Raw genomic sequence first — 19,661 nt, 5'->3', positions numbered from 1 at the left:
TCAAACTAAAAAGCTCTTGCACAGCAGAGGAAAGCATCAACAAAATGAAAGGGCAACCTACTGAATGGAGAAGATATTTGCAAATGATATATCTGATAAGGGGTTGATATCCAAAATATATAAAAACTCGTACAACAAATAATCCAATTAAGAAATGGGCAGAAGACTGGGCGCCTGGGTGGCTCAGTTGGTTAAGCGACTGCCTTCGGCTCGGGTCATGATCCTGGAGTCCCGGGATCGAGTCTCGTGTCGGGCTCCCTGCTCGGCGGGGAGTCTGCTTCTCCCTCTCCCGCTCCCCCATCTTGTGCTCTCTCTCTCTCTCACTCTCTCTCTCAAATAAAGAAAGTCTTTAAAAAAAAAAAAAAAAAAAAGAAATGGGCAGAAGACCTGAATAGGCATTTTCCCAAAAAAGACATACACATGGCCAAGAGACACATGAGAAAAGATGCTAAACATTTTTTTTCAAGATTTTCATTTATTTATTTGAGAGAGACTGAGAGAGAGCGAGCGAGAACACAAGCAGGGTAAGGGGCAGAGGGAGAAGCAGACTCCCTGCTGAGCTGGGAGCCTGATGCAGGGCCCGATCCTAGGACTCCAGGATCATGACCTGAGCCGAAGGCAGACACTTAACCAACTGAGCCACCCAGGCGCCCCAAGACGCTCAACATTATTAATCAGGAAAATGTAAATCAAAACCACAATGAGATATCACCTCACACCTGTCAGAATGGCTAGTACCAAAAAGATAGGAAATAACAAGTACTGGCAAGGATGTGGAGAAAAGGGAATAAGCCCCAGTGTGCTGAGGGTGGGACTGTAAATCAGTGCAGCCACCATGGAAAACAGTATAGAGATTCCTCAAAAAATTTAAGATAGAAAAACCATAAGACCCATTGATTCCACTTTTGAGTATTTTCCCAAAGAAAACAAAAACACCAATTTGAGAAGATCTGTGCACCCCTATGTTTACAGCAGCATTATTTATAATAGCCAAGATTATGGAAGCCACCTAAGTGCCCACGGATAGATGAATGGATAAAGAAATGTGTGTGCGTGTGTCACACAATGGAATATTACTCAACCATAAAAAAGAATGAAATCTTGCCATTCACAACAACATGGATGGGCTTAGATAGTATTATGCTAAATGAAATAAGTCAGACTGTAAAAGACACATACCTTATGATTTCACTTATATATAGAATCCAAGAAACAAAACAAACAGAAATAGACTCAAATCCAGAGAAAAAACTGGTGGTTGCCAAAACAGAGGTAGATGGGGGATATGGGCAAAATAGGCAAAGGGGATAAGAAGTACAAACTTCTAGTTATAAAATAAGTAAATCACAGGAATTAAAAGTACAGCTTAGGGAATATAGTCAACAATATTTAATAACTGTATGTGACAGTGGTAACTACACTTACCAATGAAGAGCATTTGTAATGTATAGAATTGTTAAAACACTATGTTGTACACCTGATATCACATTGTATGTCAACTATACTTCAATTTTAAAAAAAAAATCATTAACATCATCAGAAGAAAAATATGTAGCATTACAGTGGTTGAATATCGTATTGTAGGTCTTCTGGGTTGAAGGCACTAATTCGCTTTCGTAGGTTCCCTTTCTGCATTCCTAACTTGAGAGCCATAGGGACAGTCTTCTCAGTGTCAGTCCCTACAGGCTAGGGACATTATGCCAAATGTGTCAAGGTAAACAGGTATCACTCCCAGTCAGAGCTGACAGTGACTGTCCACTGCAGTCATGTCGAATCGCTCTATTTGATTTGAAAGTCTCTAAAGACAATTAGGTGTTTAAGAAAAACAAAAGATGTGAGCTTAGGATGTACTAGTCACTCTCTTAAAGGGTACAGGACCATGACAGCATTTATTTAAACCCAAGTGAGACCCTCAGTGCAGGCTTTTCAATGTAACCTTTTTACTAAGCCATCAATGAGTGGGAGACACTCTGGCTGTGTTCATGGGGCTGCTAGAACCAGATGACCATACCTCTTTGATGAAGGAGCCTGGCCGACCCTGAATCGCATTTAAGTGAAAGCCATAGCCGTTTTCCCCTTTAACCAGCCGGCAGAGCTTAGGCTTATGATCTCCTACTTCCTCTGTAGTATCTGGACTCGAAACCTCTAGAGGAGCAGGTGTAGGAGCTGGAGTCTCCTTGACAGAACCATTAGGCAGTTCTTGACTTTGATAGTAGAGAAATGGAGAAAAATGAGCCTTTTGAAAATAAAGGGAAAAAACCATTAATTGTAAGTATGAGTAGTTACACGTTATTAAATGTGCTAGCTTAATTTACAAGGGGTCATGCATGTTCCACAAGCCTGGCAGACACATCTGGTTGCGGGCAGTAAAATTTCTATACTACCGCAACCAGAAAAGGTATAAAGAAAGATTGAGCTTGGCTATGGAGTAAACAAATGTGCATATACATAAAATAAAAGCAGTATAGGATGTTGTACAAAGATGCAAAAATAACTAACAAAAATGCTAGTTTCTTTTGACTGTCACTGACCAACTGTAGGCAGTGTCCCTGTGGGAGATGACACACATCGAGTGACGTGCCCTATAGCTCATGCATAATAGGTTCATCTAGCCCTTCCTCCTCAGTGAGATGGTCTTCAGAGCTCCCTAAACACATCAGAGAAAGTGAAACAAAACACTATTTTTATTACCATCTGAAGTACACAGAGTAATTTGTTGTACTCATTTTACTATTGTTTGTTGTAATCATTAGCTGACACTCCTGTTATGCCAAACTCCTCACCATCTTTAAATACTTCTAATCCATCTCCACTCTCAGACCATCCATGCGAAGAAGGGAGTGATGGTGTTGAATACAAAAGAGACATAGAACAGGAAACATATGACTGATTTTTTAAAAGAATTAAAAGCTTAGTAGACTGTGGGTTTTAATTGAGAATTAAAAGGGTAGATTTGGGTATGGTAAGATCCTGGATCAGCAGTTAAATTGCTGCCCACAAGAATCCAGGACATTTGTTAGGCCATGAGTAGAAAATCAAGCAATTGAAAGTGAGTACAGTGTGCTCTCTGCCCCAAATTGTACTGTTCAGCAGCCTGGTTAAAATTAGATTGGGGTCCTCTGGTTATCATCTCTCTCACTAACCACAAGACCACATCTTCCTTTCTAAGTAAGAGTAACACCAGCTAAGAACTCCTACTTACCCGGTTCAACTAAATTTCAGAACTTTCAGTGATATACTTGCAAATGTCCCACATTTCTCTCTGTCTTTAAAATGTGGAAAGTTGGGACGCCTGGGTGGCTCAGTCAGTTAAGCATCTGCCTTTGGCTCAGATCGTGATCCCAGGGTCCTGGGATCGAGTCTTGCATTGGGCTCCCTGCTCAGCGGGGAGCCTGCTTCTCCCTCTGCCTGCCACTCCCCCTGCTTGTGCCCTCTCTCTCTGACAAATAAATAAATAAAATCTTTAAAAAAAATGTGGAAAGTATCAGTGACTCATTACATACAAAAATACCTCTGACATCACTACCCAACAGGCAAATCAACTGTATGTGATAGTAGCAGCTGATCTTGAAGGTAAGTACAGTAACATTAAACAGTCAATGAGTTTTTATTCACTTTCAGTTATTTGCGTGCCTAATATGTGCCAGGAACTGCTTTAGGTGTTTATTTTATTCAACGATATATCTCAAAGATCCCCCACTGAGCCACCCACCCCTGTATGTAACCTACTTTAGAGGGGGTTTGGGGGGAGGGAGGGAGAAGATGGGGACAGGCATCTTTTTAGATCAAAGTTCTCTCATATTAAACCAGAACATTATAGTTAAATCATTGTCATAAAATCAGGAGGGATTGGAAAAGCACTGATGCCAGAATCCCCTTTACAGCAGCCAGAGCAGTGACCTCCTGACTTCTGCCTAAACTTTCCCACCAAATGGGAGGTCACCACTTGGCAAAAATGGCTCCCCCTGTTTCTGGCAGCTTCAGCTGTCCTTAAGCCAAAAGCTAGCTCCCTAGACATTCTCTATTTGATTAAGCTATGCCCCATAGAACACCTCAAAAATAAGGACTTCTTGCATGTAATAGCCTTCTGAATTCTTTTATATGTATGTGTGTATATATGTGTATATTTATATATGTGTGTATATTTTATATATATGTATGTTTATATTATATATACATATACATATACATACACATATGAAGAACATACACACACACACACATACACACACTATATTTACATCTTTAAATCCATTCATTTGACAGTGGACACTTGGGTTGATTCCATCTTTTGGCTCTTGTGACTTAATCTGTGGTCTAACATATGGTCTATCCTGGAGAATGTCCTATGTGCCCTTGAGAAGAATGTGTTCTGTTGTTGGGTAGAGTGCTCTGTATTTCTGTTAGATCTAGTTGGTTTCTTTTGTTCAAGTCCTTGTGTTCCTTATCTTCTGACTGGTGGCTCTATCCATGATAGAGAATGGGATATTGAAATCTCCCAACTATTATGGTAGAACTGTCTATTTCTACTTTCAAGTTTGTCAATGTTTCCTTCATGTTTTTTCCAGCTTTATTAAAGTGTAAGTGACAAATTGTATATATTCAAGGTGCATAGTATTATTTGATACACAGACACATTGTGAAGTGATCACCACAATCAAGGTAATTAACATATCTATCACCTTACATAGTTACCATCTAGCCTTTCAAATTCTTGAAGATGTTCTCCTTTCTTCCCCAAAGCCTATGCTTATTCAAACTAAATATTCACATGGTGATTTCCCAAACCTCTGCCCTGATTACCTTTCTTGACACTGGCCTTCTTATAGTCATGTTCTCAGAACTGCACACGGTGTTGACTTAACAAACAACATTTCTATGTGCCAGGCATTATTCTGAATGTTCTAAATATTACCTCATATAACCCTTCACAGTAGCTATCCCCATCTTACAACTAAGAAGGCAAGCACAGGGAGGGTAACTTTCCCAAGATTACATTACTGGTCATTTCAAGTATGGTCTGAACAACTCAGTACAGTAGTACTGTCATCTCCGAAGGCCAAGTGTCAGTTAAGGTAACTTTAAATTGCCTTTTTGGGGGTGGGGGCAGCTACTTAGAGTATCATCAGGTTTCTGGTCTTTTTTTGTAGTCCTCAAATCAGGTCTCACCATTTGGTATTCATACAATTTCATTTTAAGTTAGTTTAGTACCTGAAATTTATTCCTGTTTAAACTTAAACTTACTAGTTTTTATTCTTCTTTCTATCCTGACTGGATATTTTGAATATTATAATCTCCAGTAAATTAATTACCCATCAACACATTAAGCCATCTGTATGACTTAAGTATATTAAATGTTTTCCATGTCTCCATCCAAATGTGGTAATAAACTAGCTTAGGATAAGAAGCATACCACTGGAGACATCTATTCAGACTGACATTGTTCCAGTATCGATTATTCTTCAGGTATGGTTGTACAACTAGCTAAAAACCCATTAATTGTTCTATCATCCAGTTCACTCTTTAATTTTCTTTACACAGTACCTTAAAATTGCTAATCAAAATGTGCTGAGAGGGTATATGGTATAATGAATTAAGAACTTGGGTTCAAATACAGGCTGAGGTAGGTGACTTTTTAAAAAATGAAGTTTAGAGAGACTAAGAAATTGCTAATCTATAAAAAGGGGCTAATACCACCCCCTACCATATTCCTCCCTCTGCATTATTTATGCACCTTTGGATGCTTCCATTATTGTATATCACCTGGAACAAGTCCATCTTTGTTCATCTTTGTGACCATCACGTAGTGAGGCAGATGGTATCGGCGGAAGGCCCCCAAATGTCTGTTAAGCTAGACTGAACACCTCAGTTCTTGTGATAAAATTAAAAGATTATTTAAAAACAAAACATGCAGATAACACCTGTTGTGATTAAAAGCTGAGAGCAAATATGGTTAGTTTGACACTAAGGTTAGTCTTGGTGAATTCGTGTTTCTATTTCCTTGCTAAGGGCTTAGAAGCTGTTTAATAATCCTTTCTAGGCTTTTATGTGGGGTTAATGGAATTAATTGGTCTATAGTTTTAAAATCTGGTTGTTTCCTATTTGGGAAAGGTAGGGCTACATCTGCCTATTTCTAGGCTACTGTTCATAGATTTTTCTCAGATTACCAAAAGTAATTCTATAGTTACATTTGCAAATTCTTTCAAAATTTTGAATCTAAGGACTTAAAACTCATGTACCAATCACTTGGCATTCTCTTATCACTACCAGTTTGAACTTCAGTGCAGCCTTAATGATGATTGTTATGCCCTTCCAGTTTGAAAATCAAAGTGGTAACTTAGCCACAGTGTGAGGACTTGAGTGAATGGACCCAACCTTAATGCATGAATATGCGGCCTTAAATTATTTACCAGTCTATACATGTTGTCCGTCTCTTTGTCCACCACCAGCAGCGAAGTCTGATCTCCGCCCTTTCTAATCATTTCTACCACACTGTCATGATCCAGGGATTCCACAGACTCGCCGTTGACAGCGACTAACAGGTCATTGTTCTTCAAGCCAGCCTCCTCTGCTGGACTTCCGGAATCTATGTCCTTGATGACTTGACCTACCCTCCCCCAAAATTAAATAAAATTATCAGAAAGACCCCTAAATTAAGCTGTCGAATTTCTGCTGAAGCCAAAGGCTCTGATAACATAAATTTAAAAGGCACGCTGCATACGACTGCCCCTCCCACTGGCACCCAAGGAAGACGATAAGCACCCTATCCAGCCTCATTCCCTGCCCACAACTTACTCCAGGAACAAATTCAGCCATTACTGATGAAAGGATCTTAAAGAAAAGAATCCGGTTGTTACCAAAGTGTCTGAGACTCAATCTTGACAAAATAGCATGCTAAGCATTAAGAGTCAGCAAGTTCCCAGGAAGTCAGTGAGCATCCATGTACCCATACATCTTATGTAGAAGCTAAGCCATTAAAATGGGTCAGGAAGAAGAAAGAAGAACAAAACCAAAGAACTCAGAGCCTAGGAAACACATGCTGGCATTTTAGTAGCAATTGGGTGTATTCAACTGTGAACGTGTTTGTGTGTGCTTGCCTCAAGGATGCGCCTTTACCCTTCCTCTCCTGACTTGAACTGTCTTCACCAGATGCCTTTAGATCTCTCACACTTTTTTTTGTCCCTCCCACTATTTTAACAAGCTCCAGTTTCACTTTTCCAGCTAGCTGCTGGGCATCTCCAACTAGATAGCCCATAGGTCCCTCAAATGTAACACATTCAAACCAAAAGTCATCTCTGCCCATCTCCCACATCCCAAAGCTCCTCCCCTTGTCACCTGACCATGGCAGCACCATCACCCCAGTCACTGATATTTAGCATCAATTCTTCCTCAGTATCCACTCCCCATATTCTAATCAACTGCTAGGTCATTTGATGCTACCTTAATATTTGACACATCTCTTCTCTGGCCCCACTTCTTCTACCCTAAGTGCATGTGGTATTAGTTCCTGCCTTAAATTCTACCTAATGACTACAACACCTCACCAACTGCTCTCCCTGCCCCTAATCCTTACCTTCTCCACTACAGATCTGCCTTCAGATTCATCTTGATGCAAGGTCTGACCAAGTCATTCCTGGGTACAACGGCACAAGTGAGGGCTTTAGAACTGAACAAGACCTGAATTTGATCCTAGTTAAGCCACAACTATTTGTCCTTATAATAATTACTGTATCTTCTCCCTGCCCTCAATTTCAGAAATTCTTCTTGCAGAATTATTAGGAGTAATTGAGATATATAAAGCCCCAAGATGCTGTAGGCTTAATTTTTTCCTCTCACACTGTTGAAAAAATTTTTCACTCCCCATCAACTACAGAGCCAAGTCCACACTCTTCAACTTGGCATTGAAGGCCCTCATCATCTCTTTCCAACCTACCTTTCTAACGTCGTTTTCTGTGCCACGCATTAGATGCCAATCAAACGGCACCCATGTTTCCCTGCTTTGTTCACACAATCCTATCCTCATGGAATGGCCTTCGTTGTCCCCATACCGTCTACTTGTCCAAATTTTATTCACACTACAAAGCCTGAGCTCAGCTGCTATCTCTACCATGAGGCCTTCCAGTACTTTTTTAGTAAAAAAACTGCTCCAATCTTGAATTCCAATACTACTCTACCCCACATTAAGGTGCCCCTCACCATCCACCTTCAGTTATGGACATATGTGTGTATTTCCTCTACTAAATAGTGGGCTCCTTGACTGAAGAATTCCTGTTTGATTCACTTGATATTCTATAAGGCCCTGAGGATGTTTTTATATAATATGAATCAAATTAATATTTGATGAATTAACATAAATATACATAATGAAAAGAAAATAGCAATGTCTAGAACAACAGTTTGCCTGAGTCTGCATTCCTTTATATATTCAGCTTCCCTATAAGGACCTTAGTTCTTTCCTTGTTGAGTTATAAGGAATCAGAAAGATTCCGGATTCTATTTGTTTCCCAGATCCCGACCCACACCCCTGACTCAGATCCAGTGGTGTATTGGAGTTGGCTCACAACAGCTTGTGAGAACCATTTCTGTTCAAGACTTCTCAACTTTGCATTCTGTGACAGCATATTCGTGGCTTGAAATCAGGTATATTTGGAGTATTTACACCACAAAAAAATAAACAAAAAAAATCAACAAATGCTACAAATTAGGGCATTTTTTTTTTCCAGAGAGCAAATTTACAGCATACTACTGCCCAGATCCAAAATTCTGCCTTATCATTCTGCTAAGGAAACCTTGAGATGCCCATGATGGCCCCCATGGAAAATGACCCAGCCATGCTCTCTAGTCTCTCACTGTCCCCTCATGCAGCTGGTAGGGACTCAGGGGCCTAACAGAACTCTGGAGTCAGAGTGGGTGAAGAATTAGATGGTTACACCACCAGGTTTTCTGTTCTTCCAGTGCCTTACCTTTCTGTTCTGGGCCTGCCCTTAGATAGAAACCATAGCCATTGCTTCCCTTCTTCATCTCCACAACCCGGGGCTGGTGGGGTAGCAATTTCAAACTGGCTGTTTCTCTCTTGAATTTTATCTTCTGCTCAGCATGGAGCTTGTCAGTCTCCTTGTCCACCAGCAGGAACACGACTCGGCTTCCGGATTTCTTCACCTGCAACAGCACACACAGGTAAGACTGACAGCCATCTCCAAGAACAATGCTGGGAAGCAGGGAAGTTTCTTCCTAGAGGCACACAGTCTCTAGATTCGATAGAAAAGATGGAATGTAAGGCCCAAGTTTAAACTATGATACTCCCACCTACCATCAATAATAGTCAACACTATCTCCACGTCCACAGTTGTGTATGCCCTCACCCACACAGATGCTAACTGAACCCACGTGAGAGCTAGAATTCAGAAAACCCAGAAGGGTACTTAAGTGAGGTACTTAAGTCTAGAAAAGGAGTTTGGAAAATCAAGTTAAGGTCTATTTTGAAAAATTATTCTACCAAGAAAAGATAAAGTTGGTCAGTTTTCAAGGTTCCATATGACCTCAAAGGAAAACCTCAGAGTGTTATCCATGTGTCATGGAACTGTGCTGGGATGTAAGATTTGGGGTAACGGGTCTTCCAACACTCCCCATGTGTAGCTTTGTATCCCTCACCACGTTGGTTATCTGCCAGCTTGTATTAAAACATTTTAGTAAAACCGACTTTGTTATAAATTCAGAGGGGGCTCCCAATCAGGTACAAATAAGATCCAAAAACTAAAGTTAACGATTCTTTAGAATGCTTTTCTCCGAAAACCTGAAACTAGCAAAGGCCTTATTCCAAAACCCTATGTTAACACTGCTGACACCACTAGTGAGTCTGTTCCCTCTTAATACAAAGGGTTCGTTAACTTCTCATCATTATATTCCTCCCATCATAAACTACCATTCGTGTCTTCCTGTCACTTCCAATAAGAACAGAGTGAAAGGTAAGAAAAGTAGCCCTCTGGGCTATACCTTGGCAACCACTTCCTCATGGCTGGCATCTTCGACATTCTCTCCGTTCACTTCAATCAAGTGATCACCAGCCAGGACACCAGCTTTCATAGCCACACCTTGAGGCGTTATATCCGTCATGTACACTCCCTTTTTACCTGCAAGGGTGTGGACAAGCATTACAACTCCATTACACAGAAAGTCCAACTATAAAGGGTTTTCTCCCAATAACGTAAAATTACAACTTCCAGTTTTAAAGCTAACTCAAATAGACTTGGGCTTCTGATCCCAGAATTAAAATTATAGCTCCTAGCACAAAGCTTGACACAGACATTATTCGGTTGGTTTCTATTGATCTGAATAGAATTTCTGAGCCCAACTGAATGCAAGGAAGGAATCTCAGAGGGCAGTGGCCTCTTGAACCAGAAAGCACCAAGCCATGCCCATGCTGCATCATTGTATCTTACTCCTGTTCTTCGCCTTTGTGGAATTAGAAGGCATCTGTTCCATTCTGTCTTCTTTAATTAGTACCATCACCAACCATCACATACCAATGAAGTCACTAAATCTCGCTCATGCAGGCTTAAGAGGACAGAGGCACAGAAGGGCCGGGATGTATACACATGTACAGTCAGTCTAGATTAGTAGATGATGCGATTTAGGTGCTTCTTATAGAAATGCTGTCAATTCTTTCAAGATATTAATATTTCAACCTAGGCAAAGGGTAGCTTCACAATGACAAAATAAATCATTTGTAAGGAATAACAGTATAAACTGCTGCCTTAAAATTTCTCCCATTACCTTGTTATATATTTGTCATCAAGAAAACATCTTCTTCATAAAGCTAATTTAAACCATTTATTATGTACATTAGCACAAGAGTCAAATGAATAAAATCTGAATTATGATAATTTTTTCACCATTTTGCTGATAATGGACTTCTAAGAAATGCCAAGCTTCCCTTGACCACCTGCGCCATTATGTTTAATAATGGACAAACTTGAGAAATACCTCTTACAGCTACTTTATGTCACTTACTATAGGTTAAATAAGCCTTGGAAACAATTTTATGTTTACTATTGGTCTGCTATTTATTACTTACCCAATTATGACCAGCCCTCCTCCAGTAGCAGGAAGAACATGGGAGGAGCAACATTCAAGGTAGAACCAAAAGGCTTATATAGCCTCTATGGCTCTAACCTAAATCCCAGAGACACCATCACAGAACCATGACCAACTGAGCAAAAGCCAGCCTGCATCTCTGAAATTCTAGAAACAGAGCTTCTAGTACTTGCTGATGGACGCACCTTAGAGCCATGGAGGCTAGGCCACAGCTGAAGGTCCTATTTCAATGTCACGGGGTTGGGGGGGGATGATTAGTAGAGTAGCATCTGCGGCAACCGTAACAGGGTCTGGCCCATCAACAGGTGCTCAAGAATTTGTTGAATAAATGATCACCTGGGCACTCAGAAGTGTAAAGATATCATCCTTCTTCAAAAGTAGCTCTTATAAAGAATCTCTTTTTTCTTGCCTTTTATTCCCCCTTCTCCCCTCCACCCTCACCCTAAGGCAGCTAGGAAAGAATAACAAAGAAGCATCAGCCCTCTAACCCTCTGGCCTCCAAGGCTCAGCCTAAAAAACACTGGGGGACAAGAGTGACCAGTGGCCCTCCCCACCCTGTGCTGGGTCCAGTGTTTTGATCCTTCATTGCACAACTGTCAAAGCAAGGGAAGGGCCAGGGAGGGAAGGAGGGATGGAGGGAGAAGCTGCAATTGGATAGCCATAGCATCTGAAAAGTTTGTCAAAGAAGTCAGTAACCAATAACAATATCTTTCTTCTGGAAATTCCACCCTCGACTCACCTTGGACAGTTTTCAGAGAGAAGCCATAGCTGTTCCCCTCCTTCACCAGGTAGCAGAGCCGTGGCTGAGTCCGAGTCTGTGCTCCTTCGTTCACCACAGCAGGCAGTTTCTTATCATTCACACTCGGCTCTTTCTGACTTTGACCCAACTCTTTCAAGTCTACCTGCTTTTTCATTGCTTTCTCATAGGAATCTCCATCCAAGACTAGTAAAGTCACTGAATTCCCACTCTTTCTGACCAGATCTACAACCTAGGAGGAAGAAAAAGATAACTAACCAAGAACCTTATCAGCCACCATAGGGGATGCTCACCATCTGGCTCATTCACTGGATCTAGAGATTCTTGAATGCTGACCCCTGAAGCCCAAAAAGTCAGCAGGTGGTGCTCCAGCCATCTAGACCCCATCCCTCCTAAGATCCAGGTACAGATTGGAGGGGGCGGGGCTCTAGCACTGTTGGAACCCAGAGTGTGGCCAAATCCTAGCTGGGCTAATGGAAATAGCATGGCGTAGTGAAAGGAGCATCCACCAGGAGGTAGGCAGAATTGGGGTAAGGTCAGGCCCTCCCATGTGTTCACTGCATGAACACATCAGCAAGCGAAGTTCTCTGAGCCTTTGAGCCCTCTTCTGTGAAATGGTGATATGTGACCTCATGGGTTGTGATAAGGGTTCAACAAAATAATGAATATGAAATTGCCTAGCATAGTTCCTGGCATATAGCAAACCTGATGCCTATTGGCTCTGACACTATTCAATCTAGGAATAATTTTACAGTTCCCAGTTAATTGGAGGGGACTTGATTAGTGGGCAGAAGTTATAGCCATAAAGGGGTCTGCCTTGCCAGTGGCAGCTGGGAAATCTCCGCTGACCCCAAAAACTTATCAGCAGAGATGTGGAGGCTAAAGAGATCCTAGAAGAAGAACCCCAGATGTCCCATTCACCTGCATATGCTCTTCCTTGTCCACAAAGACACCATTGATCCTAAGAACTCGGTCTCCATCCTGGAGGCCCGCCTTCTCCGCTGGGCTACCCTTCTCAACTACCCGGACCAGGTGGCCAGCAGTGTCCTTCTCGATTCGCAGGAAGAAGCCATAGCTTTGCCCTTCTTGTTTAGACAGCTCACATTCTCGTGGATGGAAGGTGGAAGCCATTTCTGTGATGAAAAAAAATGGATAAACCCATGGGAAAGAAAATCTGCTTGGAGAGAGAACCCTTGTCCTCCCTCTCCCATGATCCTGTTCTTCTAACCATGCCAAATCTAGACTGTAGCAACACTGGGGGTGTAGGAGGCCACCTTCCAGGACTTGCTAATAATTTCCAAGTCTATTTCCCAAGGATGATCTTTTTACTTGAGTTTCAGACCCATGTATTTGGCTGGGTCCTGGACACAGATTTTTCAGTTTCAATAGCTCCAAAACTAAATTCCTCTTTGTCCCCTGATCTAAAGAAAGTAGGTTTAAATACCTGACCTAAAAATTTTAAGAAAATCTAAGCCCACCTTCATTCAAATATTTGAAGAGCCTCCTTAGTCCTCAAGGACTAGGCCTTGAGGATAAATCTGTGACCTATCCTTTGCCTCTCATATCGGGGAGAATGTATTTTTACAACAACACATAGTGAGTGATATGCTAGGCAAGAACAGAGTGATAAGGCAGAATATAACAAAGGGCGTTGGGAGTAGGGAATGGGACGGACAGAGTTAAGAATGGCTTCCTGGGAAAATGACTTTCCTATATGACCTGAAGGACTAGTGGGAGTCAGGTGAGGTAGGACCGGATCAGGAAGATGTCAAACAAGTGGAAACTGAGACACCAGCCCTCAGAGCTGGCCTAATCTATTGGAGAGGAGATAGAAAAGTGGTTGACCAGGACCCTGAAGTTCTCGTCAGAGCAGAGTAGGGATGCCCCCCAGAGAAAGGACTCCTGGGGCCGGGTCCCACTTCTCCCACCTGAAGCAGCTTCTGCTTCCATCCATCCTGCCCTTCCTTTTGCCCCACTGCCAGGAGCGAGGTCCTGGGCCACAGAAGAAAGGACAAGTGCGAAAAGCACCGGCTGGGGCTTGGGCACCCAGTTCCTACGGGGAAGGCTCCTGCCAGTGTCATCCATCCCTCTTGGCTGAAGCATTTTCTTTCACAGGAGAATCAGAATGGAAGCCAGAATGGCTGGTGCAAGGCAGAGGCCTGAGTTCCCTACCAGTAAATCAGAGACTAAACCTTCTGTCCCTTCCCTCCTGGCGGGACAGGAACAGAGGAGCGCCGAGGGCGTGGAGGGTGCGGTGGAGGAGAGACAGCGAAGTCCTCCAGGCCCCCTAGCAGCCACAACGTAGCGATTCCAGATAGCCATCTCTGGCCTTCACGCCCACAGAGACACCCAGTACAAACGGGGCAGAAAGGCTCCCACTGCCGGACAGCTTGGCCACTCAGCAGTCGGCAGCCACGCCCCCAGCGGCACGAATGACTAAGCAGTCGAGGAAACAAACAAATAGACACCGTTTCAAGTGATCTCTCGCCAAGGGCCCAGGGCCTGAGCCCTCCCCACTGCGTCCCCAGAGAAGAGAAAAGTGGAGCCACAATCGTGTGGTCAGCGGCCACCCCTGGGGGAAATTAGCAGCTCTCGGAGCATGACCTGCTGCCAGAAAGACACCACTTTGGGAGGAGACGGGGAAGAAGGGTACTGGGGGGAACTGGGCACCACCAGAGGGGGGCTTCCTCACATTCAGGCACCTGGGCTGCCTGAACCTTTATTTTCCTTTCTGCTGAGCATCTGGCCTGCATGTATCAGTTCCATTTTCCAGCTCAAACCCACATCTATATCCAAACTCACCTCTAGATCCCTCTCAACTTTCAATTTCGTAGGACTAAAAACTGGAAAAAACCAAAGCCCTCTGAAATTTGGAGGTAATTATAGAGAAACTTCAACCAAAGCCCACAAAATCTGCAACATGTCCTAATAATCAAAATAAAGGCCATTCAATGCTGTGTTTTCGTCAAAAGATGAGACGGTCTGTGGTCAACATATGCATGCTCATTTCTAAGGCACCCACCCCCAAAATTCAGCCATCTCACACCCTGGGTGTCAGCCACAGGATCATAATCGCTTTCTCTGAAGGTCTGCAAAGATAGAAAGTGAAACCTCCTTGCCAGCCAGACCAGTACCATGTTTAGGGAAGGGGTAAGAGGCATCACTTTCCTAGGTCTCAACAGACACACAAGGAAAGACAAAGCTCTATTTCTTGGCAAAATCCCAAGTTGTTTTTTTATTTGGTGAAAGTTCTCAACCAACCAGACGGCAATCACTCAGATCTGCACTTGTATCTTTGAAGCCTCAGGCACTGGCTGAGAAATGGCTCTGAGCCCCCTCCGGCCTCCTGCCCCCACGTCAGCCCCTCCCCACAAAGCAGCCACTGACGCTGGTGCCCATGCCACACTGATGAAATACTGAACACCTTCAACCATAGCAACAGAGAAAAGCAGTTCGATGCCCCAAAAGCCGGGACTTCCATGGGACCCTTGGAGCCCTAAAACCGTTTCCTTTGCCATTTTGCCAAGTGACAATTCAACTAGGAGCCAAAGGGCTGGGCTCTGGTCCAGCTCCAGACCTGGGTTCATCTGGTGTTACTCTGGCTCCTAAGTCAGGGTTGGGATCCATGATTTTAGCAAGATTATCACTGCTCCGTGATGAGGATGCCTGGGACTCTGGAACACAGGGCCTAAGAGGAAGGATCTTTGTATTTAAGGATGCTCATTCCGGTTTCTTCACCCCCATCCCCATCTTCTGCTTCCTGAGAAAATCCAGATCGGACCCCTATGGTGGGCAGGTATTTAACTAGAGAAGGCATATGGATTTCTATAACACGGTACCAGCAGTCATCCAGTGCTGGAGTCCGTTAAATCTTCAGCAGGCTTTATTCCCCAGTTCAGATAGCCAAAGTAAAATACTGCAAATGAAAGAAAGCTATAACCCTTGCTGAGTTCTGGCAAGAAAGTCAACTCTTGGCAACAAAGTTGCTTGCCTGTGGGAAAGAGAACAAAGTGCTGGCTGGTGGTCAGGGCGGAGAGCCAGAGATTTTTTTTTTAATCAATCTTAATTATTAATCATACCTTCAGAGACTACCTTCTTCCAAAAGAATTAGATTATTGCTACCAGGAAAGAGAATAATATGCCCATGGTCAAGAAGGAACGTCTGGCACACTTTAGAAGTCGGGAAGGTGAGGCAATGACGACAGAGGAGAGTGGCTAGGACTTCTGGATGGGGCCAGAGAAGAAAGAATTGAAGCCACTGGGCTATTTTCCACAGGACAGAAATAGCTGGGGGCACCCAGAGACTCTTTTGAGCCCAAGGCAGGTCAAGGCTTCTCAGCTCCCAGGCAGCCATCGACATGGGCCCATCTCTGACCCCTAGTCAAACCCCTCACCAGCAGCCTGCACACAGAGCAGAAGTCTGAACCGGGAGCTATTCCAGAGAGGAGCATGACCTACATCAACAAGACCCAAAAAGCCAGGAAAGTTCAGCTGTTGGCTGAGGCTAAGAAGTCATCTCATTTTCCCCTCCATTTGTGCGTTTGGGGCTGGAAGCTGCAGGACTTTCCTCAGCAGGGCTAGCCAAGGAAGCAGTGAGACTCCATTCAGCTGATCCCGGTGCCTGTGGGACTTATAGGGAAGTGTGCCTGCCCTGTCACCTTGCACATCAAAAAGTTCTCTGTTCTGCCAAAAAAACCCAATCTGATTGTTAAAACTGGGCAGAGGACCTCAATAAACATTTCCCAAAGGGATACATGAAAAGCTGCTCAACATCACTAATCATCAGGGAAATGCAAATCAAAACCACAAGGTGTATCATATTACACCTGTCAGAATGGCCAGTAGCAAATATAAATATATATATATATTACTCAGCCATAAAAAAGAATGAGATCTTGCCATTAGCAATAACATGAATGGACCCAGAGGGTATAATGCTAAGTGAAATAAATCAGAGAAAGACAAATACTGTATGATTTCAGTTGTATGTGAAATCTAAAAAAGGAACGAATAAAGCAGACACAGACCCATAAATACAGAGAACAAACCGATAGTTGCCAGAATGAAGGGGGTGGGGGATGGGCAAAAGGGGTGAAAGAGAGTGGGAGAGACAGGCTTGCAGTCATGGGGATGAAAGGTACAGCGCAGAGAATACAGTCAATGGTACTGTACGGTGACAGACGGTGGCTACACTTGAGCATAGCACAACACAGTTGTCCACTCACTAAGTTGTACACCTGAACTAATGTAACACTGTGTCAACAGGGGCGCCTGGGTGGCTCAGTCGTTAAGTGTCTGCCTTCGGCTCAGGTCATGATCCCAGGGTCCTGGGATCGAGTCCCGCGTCAGACTCCCTGCTTGGCGGGAAGCGTGCTTCTCCCTCTCCCACCCCCCCTGCTTGTGTTCCCTCTCTCGCTGTGTCTCTCTCTGTCAAATAAATAAATAAAATCTTTAAAACAAAAAAACACTGCGTCAATAACTATACTTCAAGAAAAAATAAAAATAAAAAAATAGACCATTCTCTGTTCTAAGATAATAGTTATATGTGGAAATTTCTTTTTCAAAAAAAGATTTTATTTATTTATTTGAGAGAGAGAGAGTGCGAGAGAGAGAGCATGAGTGGTATGAGGGGCAGAGGGAGAAGCAGACCTCCCGCGGAGCAGGGAGCCAGATGCGGGGCGGGGCTCGATCCCGAGATTGCAGGGCCCTGGGATCCCGTGACCTGAGCCGAAGTCAGATGCTCAACCGACTGAGCAACCCAGGCACCCCACATATGTGGAAATTTCTAATTAAAAACTATCATAAAGGGGTGCCGGGGTGGCTCAGTCGGTTGAGCATCTGATTCTTGATCCCAGCTCAGGTCTTGATCTCAGGGTCATGAGTTCAAGCCCTGTGCTGGGCTCCACACTGGGCATGGAGCCTACTTAAAAAAAACAAAACAAAACAAAAAAACTATCATAGGCACGAATGCTCATAAGCCTACCCAGTATAGGAAACAGGGGTGGGAGTGAAGGGATCTTAAAGCCATTCAGCTCATCAAAAATCCATGATCTAAAAATATTTGAAAGTCTGAAGGTCAGTGGGAGCCCGATAAAAACACAAAGCATTTCTCAATACAAAAGTCACTGAAACATCCCCTATTCCAAAACAGAGTTTGTCTAACACCTGTGAGCTTCCAGGTATTATTTGGTAAAAGAATCCTGAAGTTACTAAAGATCAGATAAAACACAGTCAGGAGAGATCAAATTCTGAGGAAAAAGAAAGGACAGCTCCTAGAAAAGTAAATAAAGCAAGAATTGTAGGATTTTCATTCATCTCCTCAATCCTGGGAGTTGTCCACTTATGCCCAAAGGCGCCATCTGGTTTCATCTGAGTGAACAGATATACTTAACTGAAACAGCAGAAATCGACAGACCTTCAGGTGACGCCAGCAATAATAAATCACGCTGCCATTTGAAAACTCACTACGTGTCAGGCCTGATAGAGAACCTCACTGAACCCTCACCATCACCTTACAGATTTGATTTTTTGGCCCCCACCGGCCCCCAGAATTACCTATAGAGATTTGTAAAAATAGGGGCGCCTGGGTGGCTCAGTCGTTAGGCGTCTGCCTTCGGCTCAGGTCACGATCCCGGGGTCCTGGGATCGAGCCCCGCATCGGGCTCCCTGCTCAGCGGGAAGCCTGCTTCTCCCTCTCTCACTCCCCCTGTTTGTGTTCCCTCTCTCGCTGTGTCTCTCTCTAATAAAAAATAAAAACAGATGCTTACGCCTCACCTCAGATCTACTGACTCAATCTCCCAGCTTGAAACCTGAACATGCACATTTTGAAAACCGTCCCCACTAGCTTAAGAAACTAGTGCTTAAAACCACCCCTTGCTGCTTCTAACTCCTGTTTCCTCTCCTCAGTCTTGGGATAACACCTTCATGGGTCAGAGAGAATGTCAAGGTTGGGTGAACTATTAACAGCCCCCTTAAGCTCACCTTTACTCAACATGAGAAACCAAGGGGGCAGCTAGGTTAGGGGAGGCCCTTGCCACACTCTGCGGTCTTTGGGATCCAGCTCTGACTATAGCCAATGCCCTGGCCAACAGTATAGGAGTGTGGGGCCACCTTTAGTCTGGGCCTTGTGCCTCCCTCTGCAAGTCCCAGGTCCGAGCCAGACAAACAGAATCAAGCAGATGAAAACAACCTTGAACAGTTCCCATGTGCTCTTTGTTCTATGAATTAAGCGTGTGGGGCCACTCCCCGGCCCCTAAATCTAACCATCTTAAAAGCAGAGGCCATGCCTCCTCCCCCATCACCCTGTAGGTGGAGTCTCAAGTTCCATTCTTGTCTGAGGCCCTACCAGTCATCTTGTGATGCTACCAGTCATCCCGTGAGCCCCTGAGGAAGAGTGGTGCTTGCCCACTCTACCTCACAGTTTCTTGCTCCCTACCAACCTCTTCCCCTCCTTAGTTTCTTCAGTTAGCATATTGGAGTGGGTGAAGTCTATTTAGGATCATGAACAAAGGTCCTTCAACTTTCTCCTGAACATCAAAAAGACCTAGGACCCCAAACCTGATTTCATTAGTCCATGCCACCAATGTTTGCCTCACACTTAAATGCAAAACACTCTTAAGTGGTCGATGGGATAAAGTTAAAAACCAGCTCTATTCTCAAAGGCATAGTTGAAGAGGGGTGAAGGAAAAGTTTTAATACAAAAATAGCTCCCACTACGAACAGAGTATAAATGCCATAAGACCTACAACAGGGGACAAGCTCAGGAAAGCTCCATGGATTAGGTAGCACTTGATGTAGACCTTGACAACAG

At 43.6% G+C, this 19,661-nt stretch overlaps 1 protein-coding gene across 2 annotated transcripts in view; it reads right to left on the bottom strand.

Moving 5' to 3' along the window:
• The window catches only part of PDZK1 (PDZ domain containing 1), a 38,633-nt gene that overhangs the window by 9,738 nt on the left and 9,234 nt on the right, over positions 1-19,661 (bottom strand). For both annotated transcript variants that reach the window (XM_036068782.2, XM_078072521.1), the window contains exons 2-7: positions 12,773-12,984; positions 11,834-12,083; positions 9,994-10,130; positions 8,964-9,159; positions 6,411-6,607; positions 2,012-2,236 (exon numbers count right to left, since the gene is read on the bottom strand). In XM_036068782.2, the coding sequence (XP_035924675.1) occupies positions 2,012-2,236; positions 6,411-6,607; positions 8,964-9,159; positions 9,994-10,130; positions 11,834-12,083; positions 12,773-12,982 (1,215 nt within the window). In that variant the 5' untranslated portion in view covers positions 12,983-12,984. The remainder of the gene's footprint in view (positions 1-2,011; positions 2,237-6,410; positions 6,608-8,963; positions 9,160-9,993; positions 10,131-11,833; positions 12,084-12,772; positions 12,985-19,661) is intronic.

The sequence above is a fragment of the Halichoerus grypus genome, chromosome 5 (genome assembly GCF_964656455.1).
Source record: "Halichoerus grypus chromosome 5, mHalGry1.hap1.1, whole genome shotgun sequence".
Taxonomy (NCBI): domain Eukaryota; kingdom Metazoa; phylum Chordata; class Mammalia; order Carnivora; family Phocidae; genus Halichoerus; species Halichoerus grypus.
Note: the sequence above shows the minus strand (reverse complement) of the source record. Positions and strands in the feature narration are given on the sequence as shown.